The sequence below is a fragment of the Rhynchophorus ferrugineus genome, unplaced genomic scaffold, assembly GCF_030347505.1.
Source record: "Rhynchophorus ferrugineus isolate W39M unplaced genomic scaffold, kcgeb_rfMv2 rfM3, whole genome shotgun sequence".
NCBI lineage: Eukaryota > Metazoa > Arthropoda > Insecta > Coleoptera > Curculionidae > Rhynchophorus > Rhynchophorus ferrugineus.
Window position 1 is genome coordinate 35,284,501 of NW_027472582.1, and position 18,944 is coordinate 35,303,444.

The window sequence follows — 18,944 nt, forward strand, 5'->3', positions numbered from 1 at the left end:
GTTTCGAATAATTTTGCATAAATATAACGGCAATGTTGACCAGTACCAAAACAAATCGAATTTCATAGTCTGATTCGGTTACATATTCCGACATTAGACTGTATTCTGTCTCTTTTTATTTATTATATATATATATATATATATATATATATATATATATATATATAGCATATATTGTATTTTATTATTATTATTGCTATTATATTTTTATAGATATTTTCTTTTTCTTTCAATTTCCTGTACAATCAATTTACTAAATTATGTTATTCAACGCGTGACCCCGATATTACTGTTACTTATACGTCTACTTGTAAAATGTGAAAATTAGAAATGAAAACGGTTATTATTGTGTCAGGCAATGTGAACCGTTAGCGTTGATTTCTGCGTGGAAATTACTGACTATTAAAGATACTTTACGTTGTCATTCATCTTTATTTGAAAATAGTTGCACAATAAACCATTAATGAGTTAATTTAAAAAAAAATAGTTTTGATCAAATTAATGTTGATTAAAGTACACATAAAAATAATACAATAACCCAGATTTTTACTTCTCACTAATAATTTAATGATGAATGGATACGTACTACGAAAATGATTATATCATCAACGAGCAGTTTTCTTTTCGTCATTCGTTCGAGAAAGTGAAAGTTTTACGTCTCCGTTTCTTGGTTACGGAGGTTTCAAGAATTTGATGAATTTGTTCATAAAAAAATTATAATACTATTGTAATAATGATATAGTCTTCTTTATTAATTAGAACATGACAACTTTTGAGTATATGGTTTAAAGGTGACCATATTATCAACATAGCATTTGTGCTATATATAAAATTATACTTTTACCAAATCATATTTATATTGGTTTTACATTGAACATTCTTCGGTTTCCGAAGAATTAAGCTCAAGGTAGTTTAGTTTTGAAAATCATTATGAACATTTTTTTTGCTTATTGACTGAATTCGTGATCAAAACAGACGCGTATTTGTTACTGATAACATACTATAATTATTGTTTGTCTGTTATACAATTTCATTCAGACAACAGATGGCATGACCTAATTGATCATGGTTCTGTTGCAGGAATGTTCGGCCTGATCTATAATTTACTGCTTATCTTAAGATACGTCTTTTAAAAATTTAAGGTTGTCATTGGGGAACTGTAGAAATTAGTTTAAACTAGTAGAAACTATTTTCAATGTTTTGGCCAATCAGCCAGTGGTTTTTTACCAGAAATTTGTTTAATTTATGACAAACAAACTTGAAATACCAGAAAGAATTTGAATTTTTATTAGCTGTATTTAACAGGTTTTTCTCAAAGTATATATATTTAATTTTTTGAAAAAATATTGATATAATAGGCCAATTGAATAGTGGCCGGCCTACCATAGTTAAATGAAACTTTTTGGCAAAATAAGTTTTTTTATTCAACATAATTCCCTTCAAGGGCGGTGTAGCGATCCTCCAACTTTTCGATAACATTTTTGTAGTACGATTTATCCTTTGCTTCAAAATAGGCCTTAGATTCGTCACTCAATCATCTCTTCATTCAACGAAAATTTCTTCCCAGCGAGCATTCTTTTGAGATCTGAGAACAGGAAATAGTCGCTGGAGGTCAAGTCTGCATAATATGAGGAAGCAACCTGAAGTCCAATTCATGGATTTTTGACAAGGTGCATTGTCTTGGTGAAGCAGCACTTTCCTTTTCTTCAAATGCGGCGATTTTTCCACGATTTCGTCCTTCAAACGGTCCAATAACGCTATGTAATAGTTGCTGTTGATGTTTCTTCCTTTTTCAAGGTAGTTAATGAAAGTTATTCCATGCGCATCCCAAAATACAGACTCCATAACCTTGCCAGCCGACTGTTGTGTTTTCCCACGCTTTGGAACGGGTTCGTCGTGTGTAGTCCACTCGGAAGACTGTCGATTGGACTTCGGTGTGAAATGATGAAACCATGTTTCATCTATTATCACATATCGACGCAAAAACTCGGGTTTATTACGCTTGATCATCTTCAAATATTGCTTCGAATCATCAACTCGTTGTTGTTTTTGTTTAAGTCAGCTGGTGCGGCACCCACTTTGCACAAAGCTTTCTCATACCCAAATATTCCTGAATGATATGATGTACACGTTCACTAGATATCTTTAGAGTATCTGCTATTTCAGTCAGTTTCAATTTACGGTCATTCAAAATCATTTTGTGGAATTTTTAAATGTTTTCGTCGGTAACAACCTCTTTTGGGCGTCCACTGCGTTCACCGTCTTCGGTGCTTATTTCACCACGTCTAAACTTAGCATACCAATCCTTGATTGTTGATTTTCCTGGGGCAGTATCCGGATACTCGGCATCAAGCCAAGTTTTTGCTTCAACTGTATTTTTTCCCTTCAAAAAGCAATATTATATCAACACGCGAAATTTCTTTTTATCCATTTTTTTACAATAACAAAATTTTCTTCACTTATAATGCTTTAATTCACAAACTGATTATCCGACAGCTGTCAAATTTATACGCGCATCTTTTGAGAGTTAGGGCTAGCTAAAAAAAAATATGGATTTGTAGGAATGTTCGTCGGGTCGGTCAGTCGGTCGAAACGTGTGGCTGCCGCTGCGATTAGTTGTCAGAACACTCACTACTATTTTTGGAACGAATTTACACGAGAACTGAAAGACACTGGTTTAATAGTCACTTGTTTATTTCGATATTGAGTGACACATGTGGTCGACGGGAGAATTGACAGGATATTAGGTTAGGTAGAGGAAGTACGGTAGCGCTGTGGAAGTGGTACTATTACAGGGGGTTCTCCATCCCGACAGAGAAGAGAACGAGACATCGTCGTGATGGTCTTTTACACCCTGGAACTGCATGGTACCAATTCACCGGCGTTGCCAACCTTTGTACTTGTTGATGTCTTCGTGGTGGCTTAAAGGGTCGTGGCCACAGATTTAATTCTAGTAGCGCCATATATGTGTCAGGCCGGGAACTTTTCATTTGACCTGTTTAGATTTTATTGCTTGGCTTTTAAGAAATTTTTTGTTGTCTATACTTTAGTAAAATGAAACATTCAAAATTAAAATTTAATTTGACTCTTAACAAAATCCAATATATTATAATAATTAATATCTATTTTAATTATTAATTATTATTGTTATAAATGTTATGAAAAGAATTATATATATATATATATATATATATATATATATATATATATATATAATATATGTAATGTTACTGTTTGTGTGTTGTTTAATTTTTACGTTTACATTTTTTTTTATATATTTACAACACATTTTTATTATATTAAATGGTCGTGTTTTCATCATTACATTTTTCGAGAAATAACCATAAATGGTTTTATCACAGAACTAAGAAAAGGACAATAATAAAAGTTGAAATCGAAATAACTCGTTTACGGTTATGGACGAGTAAAATGTCAGTTGACTAGTTCTCGACTAGCAATAACCTTTGAACAAAACTATTTCGACTTTTAGAATATTATAGTCGTATATTTTAGAAATGTAACCTAAATGATTGCAGGAATGGAAAAACTTTTTTTGTTGCAGGAAAAGATTTAACTATGAGGTAATTTATTTTTTTATATATTGATTATGCCACTACAAATTACTCTGATTAATTTGGTCAGTTTTTTCTCACGAGATTTGGGATCGTATTATTTTTTTTCCAGATCATAATGAATAAAGTTTAAAAATAGAAGCTTTCTGTTTTTAAGAAATAACCGATTTTTATCTCCCCTCGCGATGTATTATCGTAACATATCTTCTTAAATTTTATGCAATAATTAACATTTAACTTTTGTTTTTAAAAATAGCAGAAGGAATATTTACACATTTTTATAGATACTCGTAGCAAAATCGGCTATAGTGCCCGATGGCTGCGTGTACCGCAGTACTTCTTTTGTCGAATTAAGTAAGCTTAAACTTGCAAAAATATTCGCTTGTTATTTGGCACCTTCGGAGTTGAATAACATACTTTATTTACATTTTAGTAAAATGGTACCTATTAAGAAGTATATTTAATTAATTATAGCCTTAACTTGCCATAAAGTATAATGTATGATACCTATTGTAAATCCTTAAATATTAATTAAGAAAATTATTAGTATTATAAAGAGGGTTACAAAGTTGAGAGATATAAAAAATAAATTGAATTGGTAAAACAATTCTTACAGTAATGCTAATAAAAAGCTAGTAATATTGATGAAAAAGGCATAAGAATGTACTTAAATCTCAAATGCAACCAAGTAATTCTCCAAATGATGTACATTTGTATTATAATCCCAACTCTTACCAAGACAATTAAATTAAACTATAATATTGCTTTTAAACTAATGTGGACTGCATGCTGCTCTTTAATTCGCCAAATTTAACACCCAAATAATTTGTTTAGTTGTTATTAATGACAGGCGAAAGCTTTCCTCTAATTTGATGATTGGAAGCAATTTTTTCATTTTCTATCAAATGTTTGAAAAGAAAACTTTGAACTGTGCACTTTGCGTTAATTTATTTTATTGCTAGATAATATATTTGTTTTTACCATGCGAAAATTACGCGCGTGTAACATTTAAATAACCAAATGCTCATTAATGTGTAAGTCGATACTATTAAGTTTAATTTATGTAAAGTTAACAAGATAATGGGAATTTAGCTAAATAATATAATGAAAAATAAAATAATTTTTAAGAATCTATCAAGTGAAAACCAATTTGACATAGAAAACTCCGAAATTAGAAAGTTTTGCGTGGTAATTCAATACCAAATTTCATTTGTTTGACCTTTAAATATATAGTTTATAGGGTATTTTAATTGTTTTGGATGTTTAATAGCCATTAAAGTGAATGACACTGAAAAATGTTGAAACTGTACGTGATTTTGTTTGGTTTCTAAAATAAATTAAAATCTCGAGATCGAGGAAATGTCGCAATTTTGTTTTTTCTTTCTTGTTGTTATTAAAAATGTTTTTGCGCTTGACACTGCATTATAATATGGCAAATTTATGTCATTCTCTTTTAAACCGTTTTTTGTACAGGTCATTTGTGCACTGTTAAATTATCATGTTTGAAATTATATTTCTAAATATCACGAATATTTGTTCAAACTTAAAAATATTATATATTAATATTTTCGAAAACTTTAGAAAAAAATATTTAGAAAGACTAATATTTAGAAACAAATAATGATGAAATACAATATAGGTTTGGATATAAATAAAATGCTTAAGATTACTCAAGTAAGTTTTGATATTGGTCTTCAAATAAACTTTTTATGTTCAATAATAAAGTTAAAAACTTTATTATATTACTTTGTTTTCTATAATTACTTCAATACAAACTCCAAAGTTATATTGTGTTTTCAGTTATGATTATTATTTAGCAAATATTTCTATTAGGTGCTTGTATGCGTCTTTATCACGGAATTCTGTTAGGGAAAATATGATGGATAATTGTAAACAACAATCTAACTTAGGTATTAAATTAGATTCTTTTGGTATTTCTATAAATAAAACAACAGTTTTTATTTAGTTTTGTTTATTGAGTTATGCCATGTATACGGACTTTAATCATAGTCCTTTCAAAACTACATTTTGGACTTTCCTTACTTTTGTTGTTTAATTTGTATAAATCTGCGTCGTGAAATGAAGAAGCTTTTAGAAACATATAGCGATGCTGCTTTGTCATTACACAATTGTCGGTCTTGGTTTCAACGATTGTGATTTCAAGTGGCAATTTTTATTTTAAACTATTTCCAGGAGTTCCAAAAGGAAGTCCAAAAGGAAGGAAAATGGCTACCATACGAATTCACTGAAAATGTCATTCCGAATCGCCCCTGTGTCGTGGTTTCATTGCTTGTCAGAGAAAAATATGTCTTTCTGTAGCATATTGTGAGTATTGTTGAAAACTGGATATACTACAATAATCCCAATCGTTGAAGATTGTGGGTTAGTCGAGGAGAGATCGGATTTCTGCCAAACCAACATTGTTATTTCAACACGATATTGGCGTGTTGCTAGAAACATGAGAATTAAAAAAAATTCTATAGGTGCTATTTATGAAACAAATATTTCTCTGGTTATTGTCTACTGTTATGAGGGCATCTTATTGACAATATTTTACATCCTTCATTGTTCATATAATATTAATTCTGATAGAATTATCTATTCCTTTTAATTTTGTTAAATTCAATATATTTTATTTGCTAGTGTATAATTAATTATAATTCAAGTGACGAACTTATCATGTCACTCATTAAAACTTCTAACTTAGATAAATATATTATTTCCCAATCATTTTCATATCATCATAATCATATTTCTTGTTGTAAAACGATTTTTGCTCTTAAAATAAATCTTGGATTTGATAATAATGTATTTTCCTCTTTTCAACATCTTCTGAGCTCTATAAAAGTCAGTTATTGCTGACAAGCAAATGGAATCACAATTAACTTAGTAATAATAATTTTACTCTTATAATAATTTTGCTCTTAATAATATACCTTTCTTAATTTTATTTGAATAGTTTTAAATACCGAAATGGGCTCTGTCAATAGTGATACTATTTTTCTATCAATTACTAGATACTATTAATGTTTAGCCTTAAAAATTAATATAATTAATGTTTAGCCTGTTAAATTACATAGATGGCAAAGCGCGCAATAAGTTTAAACATATTTGTTTAACCTAACTTATTGCATGAATCAATTGGCATTTTAGAGCCTAACTAAATTTATATTTATATTAGAAATATAGATAGCAAATCAATAAGCAACTTATTGTTTAATATATCACTAAATCTATTCCATTGTCTTTTAGATATTACAAACCTTTGTTTTTTATTTAAATGTTCCGTATCTGATCTGTATGAAACAAATAGCATGAATGAGGACATGTTTGCATTACATATTCGCGTACTGACCATTTTAAATTATTTTTCAGTTTTGAAGAGCAGATTTACGAAGGATATAAAGAATATAATATGCTGCTTGTATAGTGTAAAAAGTAAAAGTGACAGTGTAACCACAAGTTCAGTGTCCAGGAGAAATATCTAATTCGCGAATTAGTTACCTTTTTTCCTGTTACTGCTTCTATTGAATTGAATCTACGTAAAAATGAAAGGCCGGGAGAAATTGTGTGCTAAACTGTCCAGTGCTTTTTTAAGAAAGTGGTGTAAGTATCTTACATAGTTAAGTTTTTGCCCGAATTTATTTTATGGATTAAAGTAAGTTGGTTATAATTTTTAAATTAACTTTGCCTTACTTGAAGATGCGAATGAACATTCAGATATATTTTTTATAAATTGTAAGCATTATATTAATATGATATTTATATATTTTAAATAAAAAAAAATGTTGTTGAAATATCCGATATTAAAACAATGTCGCAAATATAATTATATTCTAATTGAGATTCAAGGATGTCATTATTGGTTTTGAATGACGCTGGACATCTCCTAACAAAAATAGCCGTTGGGTTTTAACGGTTTTTTTAAATAATGTTTTTATACGGTATTGATTAAATTATATGTAACATGATTATTTTATTGAAAACATATTTATTTTTTAATGGTATAGTAATTAAGCGTTTAATAACCGACTAATTTTGATATTCTTAAATAGTTAGTTATAATTTTAATTGACATAAAATATTCTAATGTTTAGTTGTTGTTTTGCATAGGCTAAAATGTTATTATTAAATGATCATAAGATTGTAGCAAGTTTTCTTTAGTCCGGTTTAATAAAATTATGGTTGCAAAATATATTCAAAAATATTAATTTTTTTTATTATTAATAGTTCATTATTGATTGATTATATATTAATTTTAGCGACTTCAGGATCCCATTTCAAATATAATATTTTAATGTATATTATCTTCTATTGAAAGACGCCAGGTTTCTGATGATATTGTATGTAGCGATGTCGATGTTCGATAATGAAAGTAACACTCAATCTTTATTCGTTCTTTAAATAATAAATATATTTTATTCAATTAAAGTAAATGTTATTTTTCCGCATATATATGTCTAGAATATTGGTTTTATCAAATATAAGTTACATCTGCATATTGAATTCACATACATTCTCTAAGCAGTCATCCTTGGGTTGGGCAATGAACAATCTAATGTATTGTATAAACAAAGAATGTTAAAAAATAACGTCATGTTTGTGTTGTATGCTCAAAACAAACAAATGTCCGTTATAAATTATAAATATTAATATATTAGCATACTATCATGGCAAATGAAAAAGTGTAAGATATATTAAATTCAAATAAAACTTTAAATGAACTGAACTTAAATTACTATGTGTTTTGTGATATTTAGTATATATAGAAATCATATTTATTCGGTTTGCTCATTAAATTTTGAAAGGATTTTGTTATTATAAATGTATTAGGAATATTAATTTTGTAACTTGTTATATTGTTGCTCATATTTCGATTTTATCTTTATTACGCTATTAGGTATACTGTTTAATTAAAATATTTTATTTTTGATTTAATATGACATTTTTATAGTATTAGATTACGGGAATTGGTGAAAATATCGAAAATACTTTAAATAAATCTCTTTTTCGGCGATTTTAGGTTTAGAGGGATTAAATGAACTAATTTATAATTATAATTGATTGGTCTATAAAATTAATTTAATATTGAACTATGAAACAGAATACCTTATAATCTACAAAAACGTATTAATTGAATCTGTTTATACAGAAATAGTCGAGTATTCTGATGCAGATTTTTTAATACTATATTGTATATAAAATATTGTTACTTAAGTGGGATTTTCAAGTACTTAGAATATATAATAACACAGTAGAAGGAAGTGGCATGCATCTACGACTCAAGTAGTAAACAGAACTATGTGCTATTTCAGATATAATCTGAAATTGGAAAAATTAGGCTTTCTCGAACTCTTCTTTACCGAAACTTTACTTTGCTGTTCTATGAACGGAGATATAATCATAATTACAGTCTTGGTTCTGTAAGATATAATTTTTTAATATTTCATTAAATTCAGAATTCTTAGCCGAAGATAAGTCTGAAAAAATGTTACATTAGACGTATATTACAGTAATTTTAGAACTTTTAGAATTAGAAGTTTTTAGAATGAAAAATTCTTGTCCTGAAAATATACCACTTTCTCAGAAACTTCTCTGATGAAATTGATTTTTTGGAGAACAGCTTTAGGGACACAATATTTAGCTATTTAAAAACATACATGGATTAAGTAACGCTATTTGAGATCAAACCAGATGCGCAGTATCGTCGTTAGTGGCAACAGCATATTGGTTGCGAACTTTCTCACATATCCTGCTTTGAATTAATTATAGTTATAATATTAAATATTTCAGACTTTGATGATACATTTTTGGCCTAGTTTTGTCTATATAATGAAACTAAAATAGTTTAATAAATATTTTTATAAAATTTTTATAGTCCTTGATCAGATCAATGAAATTAATTAACATGAAATTAACTTAATTTGCTTGCTAGATTCTTTTAAAAAGCTTTTCGAAGTAATTTCTAATATATATATATATATATATATATATATATATATATATATATATATATATATATATAATTTCAATAAACAATTAAAATTGAAATACTAGTATACGTGCTTTTCTTTGAAAACGAGATGTTATTACTGTTATTAGTGGGTTTATTGAATGTAATAACATGATATTACTAGTTTAGTTTTCAACAATAAAAATAAAAAGTTTTAAAAAATTATGTGAGAATTTTGTTTAAAATTTAGCAATATGCTCGTAAAATATATGGCTATAATATTTTTTAGATCTACCCTGCTGCAAATCAGCTGTACTATTTTTGCTTAAAGTAGGTTTGCAGTTATAGAGACTCGAATACGTCCATCCACTAACGTTCAAAAGAATTAGATGTATGTCCATCTACCTATGTGATCATCTATATATGTTGCTAGATCTTGGTTGCTAATTTATAAAATCCAGTTAAATTAACGAAAAAAAAAATGTTTACCAATATTTGGTTAAATAGCTACAGCTAAACAAAATTGGAGTATTTTAAAGAATATGATTTTTCAGCCTATATTGAGTGAGCCACATAAATATGGAGCAGTGGGCCACATAATAAGTGGTCGGAAATTGTATCTCTATATCCAAAATACTTGTGGAGAAGTTTCTATCCTATTGAATCTATTTAACTATCTATTTGAATAATTTATTTTTGTTATGTTCCTTTTTTAAAGTCTATAGTCTATACAACTAAAAAACATCCTTTTTTTGAAAATGGTTATATATCTATAGACCTATTCATAATTAAGAATATCACAAAAAAACTTCTATTTTACTTACCATGCATTAATATACAATAGATTAAACAACTTTAACGGAGTATCGCGATTTTGAAGACATTTTTCTAGAGTTCAAAGCATTTTCATTTTTAGAACTTTTACCTTGTATATAGTATTTCAGTGTTAAAAAAAACATTAAAAATGCACAGCATATCATTTTGAGTCAAGCAACCTTGCTGCCAAACGTCTCTGTAAACGTTTTAATTGAACTAGCTGGTCAGTTTCAAGGCGATACATTAAACACCAGCCACAATGTTGACGTTTTTTGAATCTTAATAGAACGAAACGTCCAACAGGTTCGGTTTTCGTGCATTGAAAATAATTTGATTAGTAATTTCACTGAATTTATTATTAACCGTGTGGCTTACGTAACGGTTGGTATAGATGAATATCAACGTATCAGCAGACATTTGATAGTAAAATAAAGTTATAGTCAAGTCATATTACTTAAAAACAATAGTTACTATAATAGGCTAGATAATATAGTTAAAATATCATGTGTTATTACTTTATCAATATATGACTAATTATTGTAATGCTATGTATTATGTTTAAACAGTTACCTTATAATATACATTTTGTTATATTTAGGAAGTTGTATTAAAATGTTTAGAATGCAAATCATATTAACAATTGTTATTTATTTTTGTATTGTTCTCGATTTGACAATTCGATGATATTATAATTTTGGAACTGTAAAAATAGAGTATTAATAAAATGGATAGAAGAAATAGATAATGAAATATGATGTTTTTAAAGTTAGGTGAGAGGGAATTTTATAGTAGGTTGCAGATGTACTTAAACCAATAGTTACACTGCTTGGTGATTCAACCATATGTGTGCAAGTGTAGTAATGGAAAGGGAAAATTGTCCATGATGAAGGAAAAATCCTGCTTCTTAAGAATACGTAACATAATAGTTGATAGGAGCAATCTGTTGGTGAAAATGCGAAGTATCAATCAATGCAAATAACTGTTAAGGAACTTTACCTAGTCATTAAATTCGATGGTTTTTAGTATTGTTCAATATAAAAGTAAATTAACAGTTTCCTATTTAGTGTTAGTTAGGACGTCCAAAATTGCATTCGATATCATTATTTTTGCCGTTTAATTAGCGATTAATGCGATCAAAGGTAGATTTACTACAATAATCTTTAGTGGAACAAGTCATGCGATAATCCTGGAGAGCCACTCACATCGACATCGAAATGAAATATTCATGCCTATAAAGTCTTATTATGCATATTGTGGTATCAATTGTGATGGTGTGCCTTGGTGGTAAATGAAATTGTTACTACAGATGTCTATCGACTTCATTTGAACGAATTGAATAATGTTGCAAAAATACTAATAGCCAGTAATAGGCGAAAATTCATCCTCTTGCATAACAATGCTAGACCAGAAGTTAAAAGAGTTATTATAAAGGATCCACTACCACAGCTCAGATGGGAAGCTCTGTCATACTCAGAGTATTCACGAGACATAGCGCTTTCTGATTTCAGCTTATTCAGCATGGGTTGGCTGGCATACTGTTTTGAAATACTGAGGTGCTAAAACGCATCGATGATTGGATCACGTCAACATGGTATTGACATGTTCCCAGAATATTTTAACGAAAAAGTTGTAGAAAATAGTGGAACATGTTTTTGTTAATATATCTTATACCAATTCATCCATGGATGGTCATAATACTGTTACATTACCTATAAAAATATTGATATTGTTCAAAGTGGCCATATATCTACTTGTTTTCTGTTTGTAAATGGTATTAGTCATCGTCAATTATCTTTATTCATGAAACATCTTTATTTATAATTTACCTCGTTATCGTCCATAATTTAGTAGTGCTTCGTAACAAAATTATGGTGTTTTTTTATAAAAACGTTAATAATAATAATATAATAATAAATAAATAAGAAACTTTTAACGCGTAATAAAATTTTCTTAATTGCTTAGTCTTTAATGGGTTGTAAAAATTGTAGTTATTTAATTAAGTTGCAATTCGTTTATTTGAGCAGATGCATGTTTGTAAAGTCTATAGTTCGCTCACGCAGTTTGATTTTTATTTTTATTTGAAGTTAATATTAAAAAAAACCTCACGAAAAAGTGATCTAAAATAATTGTTATATGTTTTCGAATAGAGTTGTTTTTATTTTTGGTTGGTATTGCAGCAATATATGTTGATCATAATTTTCTATGAATGTAGTCCGCTTAAAGTCTAGAGCGTTAATATCTCTGCGACATTACTAAAAGGAAATAACAAGAATATCAACCTAATAAAATAGTTGTGAAAGAATAGATAACGTTAGCGTTATATCACTACTTGGGATGCGTGTCTGGATTATTAGCAAGATTAGAATATTTGTAGTAGTTACAGGTGGTTACAAGTTCGAAGGCAGATAACTTACAAAAGTACATAATTTATATAGAAATATCCTGGCAAGTAATGAAACCGTGAGGTTGAAATGATTCGAAATGGAATTTTCAGTCAATTCATATGATAGCCATTTTCTCCCTGTGGATATTTTCCATGTTATGTAAACCTCTAGAAATAGTCAATTAATCTGGAAAGTTGGGAATGCAACATTTAGGTCTCTAATTTTAGGCATTTCTAGCTGTAATTTCAGCGAGAAGTGCGAGAGGTGCTAGGCGTTGTTGTTTATAAGAGTAAGAGTTCGATTCGATATTTAGATTAATTTTATTATTACATTATTTTTATTAGTTTATTGGGATAATATAATTATTTATTACTTAATAGAGAAAATTAGTACCAGTCAATATGAATATGTTGCTGAATGAGTTGTCATGCATTTGATAAGAAGTGAAGATAGTGTAATAATAAGATAATTGATAAAATATGTGTGAAATAAATTGATTAGATATGATCTGAAGCTTTATGATTTATTTCTTTCAGTTTATATATGAGTCTGGAGTAGACATATACTGAGGATATATTAAAGCAGCATATGATATAAGATATTGTAATAAATTAAATAATGTTAACAAGGAAAAATTAATTTATGTATAAAGTAATTGATTTATAGGTAGAATATTTCAGTTATTGAGACTGCCTACGTACGTAGAAATTTTTAATTTATTTTTAAATTTCTTTTTAAAAGACTCCTTTTTACCAACGCGGGTTTATATGGACTGGACTTAAAATTTAATGTGGGCTCCAAACCACAGTCCCCGACATTAAGCCCACCGACTGGCAAGTGAGCAACTTAAGAATCATCCCAGAACACATCCGGTCTTAGTCAGCCTGGTTACTGGCATGACTGGGATCATTTTCCCTGTCGGATATTTCACTCTTGCCTAAGGACAATCACACATGTTAAATAATCACTATCATAAATTTACGACCATACCAATGTAGGATTCGAACCCGCGACTATCGCAACAGTAGGAGGACCGTAGTAGAACATTTTTGATAAAAACTTAAACGACAAATCTCAACTAAGACCTGATCAACAGATTTTGATATTTTATTTATGTACAATTCTGATACTGCACTTTAATTTCTTAATATTATCTTTCTGGGTGTAAATTATGTAGTATTACAAAAATTTTATGCCTCTTTGTTCGATAGAAATTTATATATTAGTATTATAAAATTATAACATATTACTAATAATTCATGTTTTGTTATTTTATGCTAATTTTTTCTATTAAATAATGGTATTACTTCAACAAACAATTTAATAATATAAATATAAATTAGCTTATAAAATAACCTGTAGTACCAGGATATTTCTCATTAAAATGACAGCTAAGAATACCGGAAATTGAATTGGTCTGATTTAGTTTCATGTATGTAGATGGAGCTTTACGTCATATTAGAAGGCAACCACAAGGTGTTGGTGTCTTTGGTATAAATATATATTGATGAAAACTGGATCAGGCGAATTAGGATATAATAGAGGAATTACTAGACACGATCGGAAGCTCGTCTGAAGTTAGGTTCTTATAAGTGGATACACGAATTACTTCTCAAAAGAGAACCTCCTCCATTGATAAACAAAGATGCAATGATTTATATCATTTGTACACGCAGTAGTTCTACCCATAAATAAATAACTATATTGTGCGTGTTCTATTAATCTTGATATATTCAATATAATTTGTATTTTATATTTATAATTGCCCTGTTCTCTATTGTGTATAATTTTTTTAGTTTATAATTTTAAAATATTATATTAATCGAGCTGATACAGTGGTGTTAATAGGTCGTAGTTTGTTGTTTCGTTACTAAGTCTTCTTGACAAGCCTGTCAAAATGATAACAATAATAAAAATAATAAAAGGGAGTTGATATAAAAATAATTAAAATTAACAATAATTGTCACTATTGGTGCTACTTTTTGATGTATTCCCAACTTTGGATTATTCATTTATAATATAACCTTTCTAGCTTACATTTCGTTGCCATTTAATCAGCTGTTGTTAACCAATATATTTTTTTATTAGCAAGGCCGGTACGTTTCCTTTCTATCATTGGATCTATCAAGTGTCGATCGATTATATAAGAAAGCAAGAACCAGAAGAGACCTATTAAATTGCAAAGTGAAAAGATAATTAATACTGTTTCTATATCGATTGAAGTTTATTTATATAAACTGTAATTAAAAATTATTGTCAGTTTAGCAGATGTCAATTTGCAACTTATTCATATTTGTTTGTAAACCGACATAAAAATTGCCGAAGTGAAAGCACAGTAACAGTTGTGAAGGAAGTGAGTTACAACAGTATATTGTTGCCTTAGCAAAACTAGACCAATGTCGATTTTTGACTATGGAAACGTTTCATAATATTGATGTGAAATACATGTAATAACATAAAAAGAAGTATTTGCAGGAACTAACTCAAGCCTTTATATGACTTGTGTAATAAACTTGTGTTTTATGTTATTTTTTATGTAATACTAAGATCTCTCCTTATAATTTTTACATTAAGTAATAAATATGTATATTAGTTAAATTAATATTTTATTCCATTTTATTCTGTGCGATATGTAATAATGATCTGAATTTCTTAATTTTCTTAAGAAAAAAACGAACGAATCAATTAATTAAATACATTAAGTGAATTATTGAAGTATATTAAGTAGTCATACGTTTCACCAAGGAATGGATTTCTAAAGAATAGGAATAAGGTTTATTGATTTTGAATATATGTTAGTAGCAACAAGTATGGCTAGTGCAGTGATATAGCTATAATAACTAAGTGATATAAATAGTTAGATTAACCCAGCAGAATAAAGGTTGCAATGAAAGAACAGAACATTACAGTTATAAAACTGACTCGAAGCTCGAAGCCCGAAGTATTGGTTTTAGATCTAGATAATTATAGCACCACTCTCATAATTATGAAATATGGCATTACTAAACGTCATACCTGGATTCTAGAGGATTTTTTTTGTACCTCTTTCCGACTATTTTTTTGTTTGCGAAATGTATCAAAATAATTTGATGAACATACTTTAATTAATTAAAATTGAATTGTAGGTTATAAATAAATAGGCAGTATTTTCATCATATAAAATGAAAACTATTTTGAATACTTCATAGATTATTACTAAGGATAGCGATTGGTTTTTTTTTTAAATAAACAAATGGGTTATTTATTATTATGGCGAAATTTATTAATTTTTTGCATAAGGCGAATATTGTGATTGACTAATGCTCGGTTATATCGAATAAATCCGTAAAGATGTACTTGAGATCCACATTTAAAAAATTGATCATAACAGATTCCTTCCATTAATAAACATGGCGCCAAATCCTAAAACGTAGGCAAGTGTTTGGTTAAAATTAAATTTTTGGTAACTTAAATTTTTTCAACAATACTTGTGGTATTCGACGCAAATGTTTCAATATAACAAGATAAAAACGTAATCAGTATATTCTTTGACCATACTTTCAGCTTTCAGCAAGCTCCACTGGGGTACTTGCACCTTACCTTATCAACTTTGGTTTATGTGCTCTATGCTGTATCGCAATTGCTTCACCTTACTGATTATATGAGAGCAGTGTGAAAAGTCAGTCACTTTTTTAATAAAACAGCAAAAAGTTCTTTTATTTCTCAACTTAATCTCGTTTCAAGTCAATACATTTGGTACAACGTTTTTATTATTTTATTCCTTCCAAATACGAAGTATACCAGAAAGTCAATACCGGTTGTTCTAGCGGCTGTCGTTAGGCTTAAGAATGCAATGCGAAGTTATCATTTGATACACGTGTAATTTTATTCTACTGACATATTTCAAAGCTATACATGTTATATTTTGCGAAACTAACACCGTCATCGATTTATTTTTAACATTGTGAAAATGTCAATTTTCGCGACTGAAAACATGCATTTGCGGCACGGCACGCATTACTTTTATTAATTAATCAAAAGTAAAAAGCCGTTGAAAGTCATCGTTTGCTGGTAGAAACTTACGGTCAACATGCTGTAAGCTTAAAAGCATATGAGGCGTGGTTTCGAAAATTCAAAACTGATGATTTCGATGTGCAAGGCAATCGTTCTGATAGACCGTAAAAGATTGAAGATGCAAAACTGCAAGAGTTATTTGATGAAGACTCAACCCAAACTGAAAAAAAATTTGCAGAAGCGTTAAGTGTGATCCAAGAAACGATTAGCGACGATAATGAGCAATAGAGAAAGTCTATAAGATGGGTGTCACATTAACTGAATGATAGGCAAATGGAAAATCGAAAATTCGTTTGTGAAATCCTGCTTCAAAGGTATGATTGGGTGCCATTTCTACATTGAATGGTGACGGGCAATAAAAAGTGAATTTATGAACAAAAATCATGGTTATCAACTGGCGAAGCCATTCCACCGGCTTCAAGCCTAAATCGTTTTGGCTGCAAGACAATATTCCGGGTTTAGTGGAACCAGATTGGCGTGGTGTATTACAAACTATTGAAACCTGATGCAAGAGTTAGTATTCTTCACTACTGACAAGACATGATCAATTTGAACCATGTGTTAATTGAAAAATGCCCAGAATTGGCCCGAAGATAGAGTAAAGTGATTTACAATACGATAACGCGCCGTCTCATAAAGCAAAACCAGTCAAGGAAGAGTTGAAAGCACTTGGATAGGACATATTATCGCACCCGCCGTACTCTTCAGACCTTGCCCCGCCCGACTATCAAATTTTCGCATCAATGGGATACGCGCTTGCCGAGCAGTATTTCGCCAATTTTGATGAAAATGGTTCGATAAATGGTTTATAAATTGCCTGAAGATGGGCAAGATGTATGGAATCAAACAACCAATACTTTTGATAAATACATTTATATTCATTATGTAGTTTTTCCCTAAAAACTGATAATGGCCGTCCGGTACCTCTGGTAATAGATTTTCTCAAAATAGACCTTTGTTTCGGTGGTAACCTCTTCAGTCAACGTAAGTCTTTTACCATCCAGCGATTTTTTCAGGTTGAGAAATAGAAAATTGTTGAGATTGAATCTGAAGAATGTATACATTCAAGGCATAAGACAAGATGTAGAAGTAGTTCATAGCCCAATTTATGGATTTTTTCCATGATGACTACGTACGTGTACAGACGTGCGTTGTTTTAGAGAACGTATTTTTTAAAATAATATATGCTTACAAGATCATTCTGTAGATTTTATCGACGATTTCTGGCGTGACGACCACTTTTGGTTGCCCTGAACGTTCGACCTGATTTTTTATCACAATGGAACTCAGTAAACCATTTTTTAAACATAGAAATTGATGATGCAAGGTCCCTATGGTATTTGTTAATCTTTTACTATGTTTGGGAGATATTGTTTTTTTCAATTTTTACATTTTTGTTAAAATTCGAGATTCTGTCTTTTGTCAATGATTGTGAAACTAAATGACGCAGCTTTCTTGAAATCTCACAGTGTATGGCTGGCAGTTGAGTGTGTCATATATTTAAAGTTACTATGCAGAAAGTGATTGTCTTATCCAACTTCCCTCGTAAGATACAGCCATAACGTCCAACTTTTGTTGGATCCAAAGTTGTCTTGAATAATTGATTTGAATGATTGATAGTACTTTTTACTTTAAATAGGTAATTATTTAAAAAAACAGAATAACATTTAATGGCAACAAAATATTTAACTAGTAGCTATTAAGGTTACCACAGCTGCACTTATTGTCACCAATATAACGAACAATTTGTATCTTCGAGGGCTAAATAAATGATATAAATATAAATAATATAAATATAAATCTATTAAAATAACGGCATATAATAATATTATTTGTATAAAGAAAAAGAAGTGTTGAATAAAAGAAATGTGTTGCTAATTTATTTGATTTCTAAACTTAAGGATTTACTTTGACATTGTTAGAGAATTATATTGAGATTAAAATAACGTCTGTTCAGTCGGACGTGAAAGTTATTGTTCTACAAAAATTGCGATAATATTTGTTTTGTAACTTATCATTGGTTTGTTGCACATTTTGGATTGTAAGTAAAGAAATCTAGTTATTTAATGAAATATTTTTAATTACTAACAACACAATGATGTCTCACGATTTCATCCTAAAGTCGTTTGTATTAATTGGTTTGTATAAAAATACGGTCTCTATTTG

General features: G+C 29.2%; 1 protein-coding gene across 3 annotated transcripts in view; it reads left to right on the plus strand.

Annotated features, from left to right (window-relative positions):
• The window catches only part of emp (epithelial membrane protein), a 124,182-nt gene that overhangs the window by 66,268 nt on the left and 38,970 nt on the right, over window positions 1–18,944 (plus strand). Inside the window, exon 2 of one of the 3 annotated variants that reach the window (XM_076399495.1) lies at window positions 6,948–7,178. The exons of the other annotated variants lie outside the window; for them this stretch is intronic. Coding sequence (XP_076255610.1) covers window positions 7,121–7,178 — 58 coding nt within the window. The 5' untranslated portion in view covers window positions 6,948–7,120. The remainder of the gene's footprint in view (window positions 1–6,947; window positions 7,179–18,944) is intronic. 3 annotated transcript variants of the gene reach the window in all.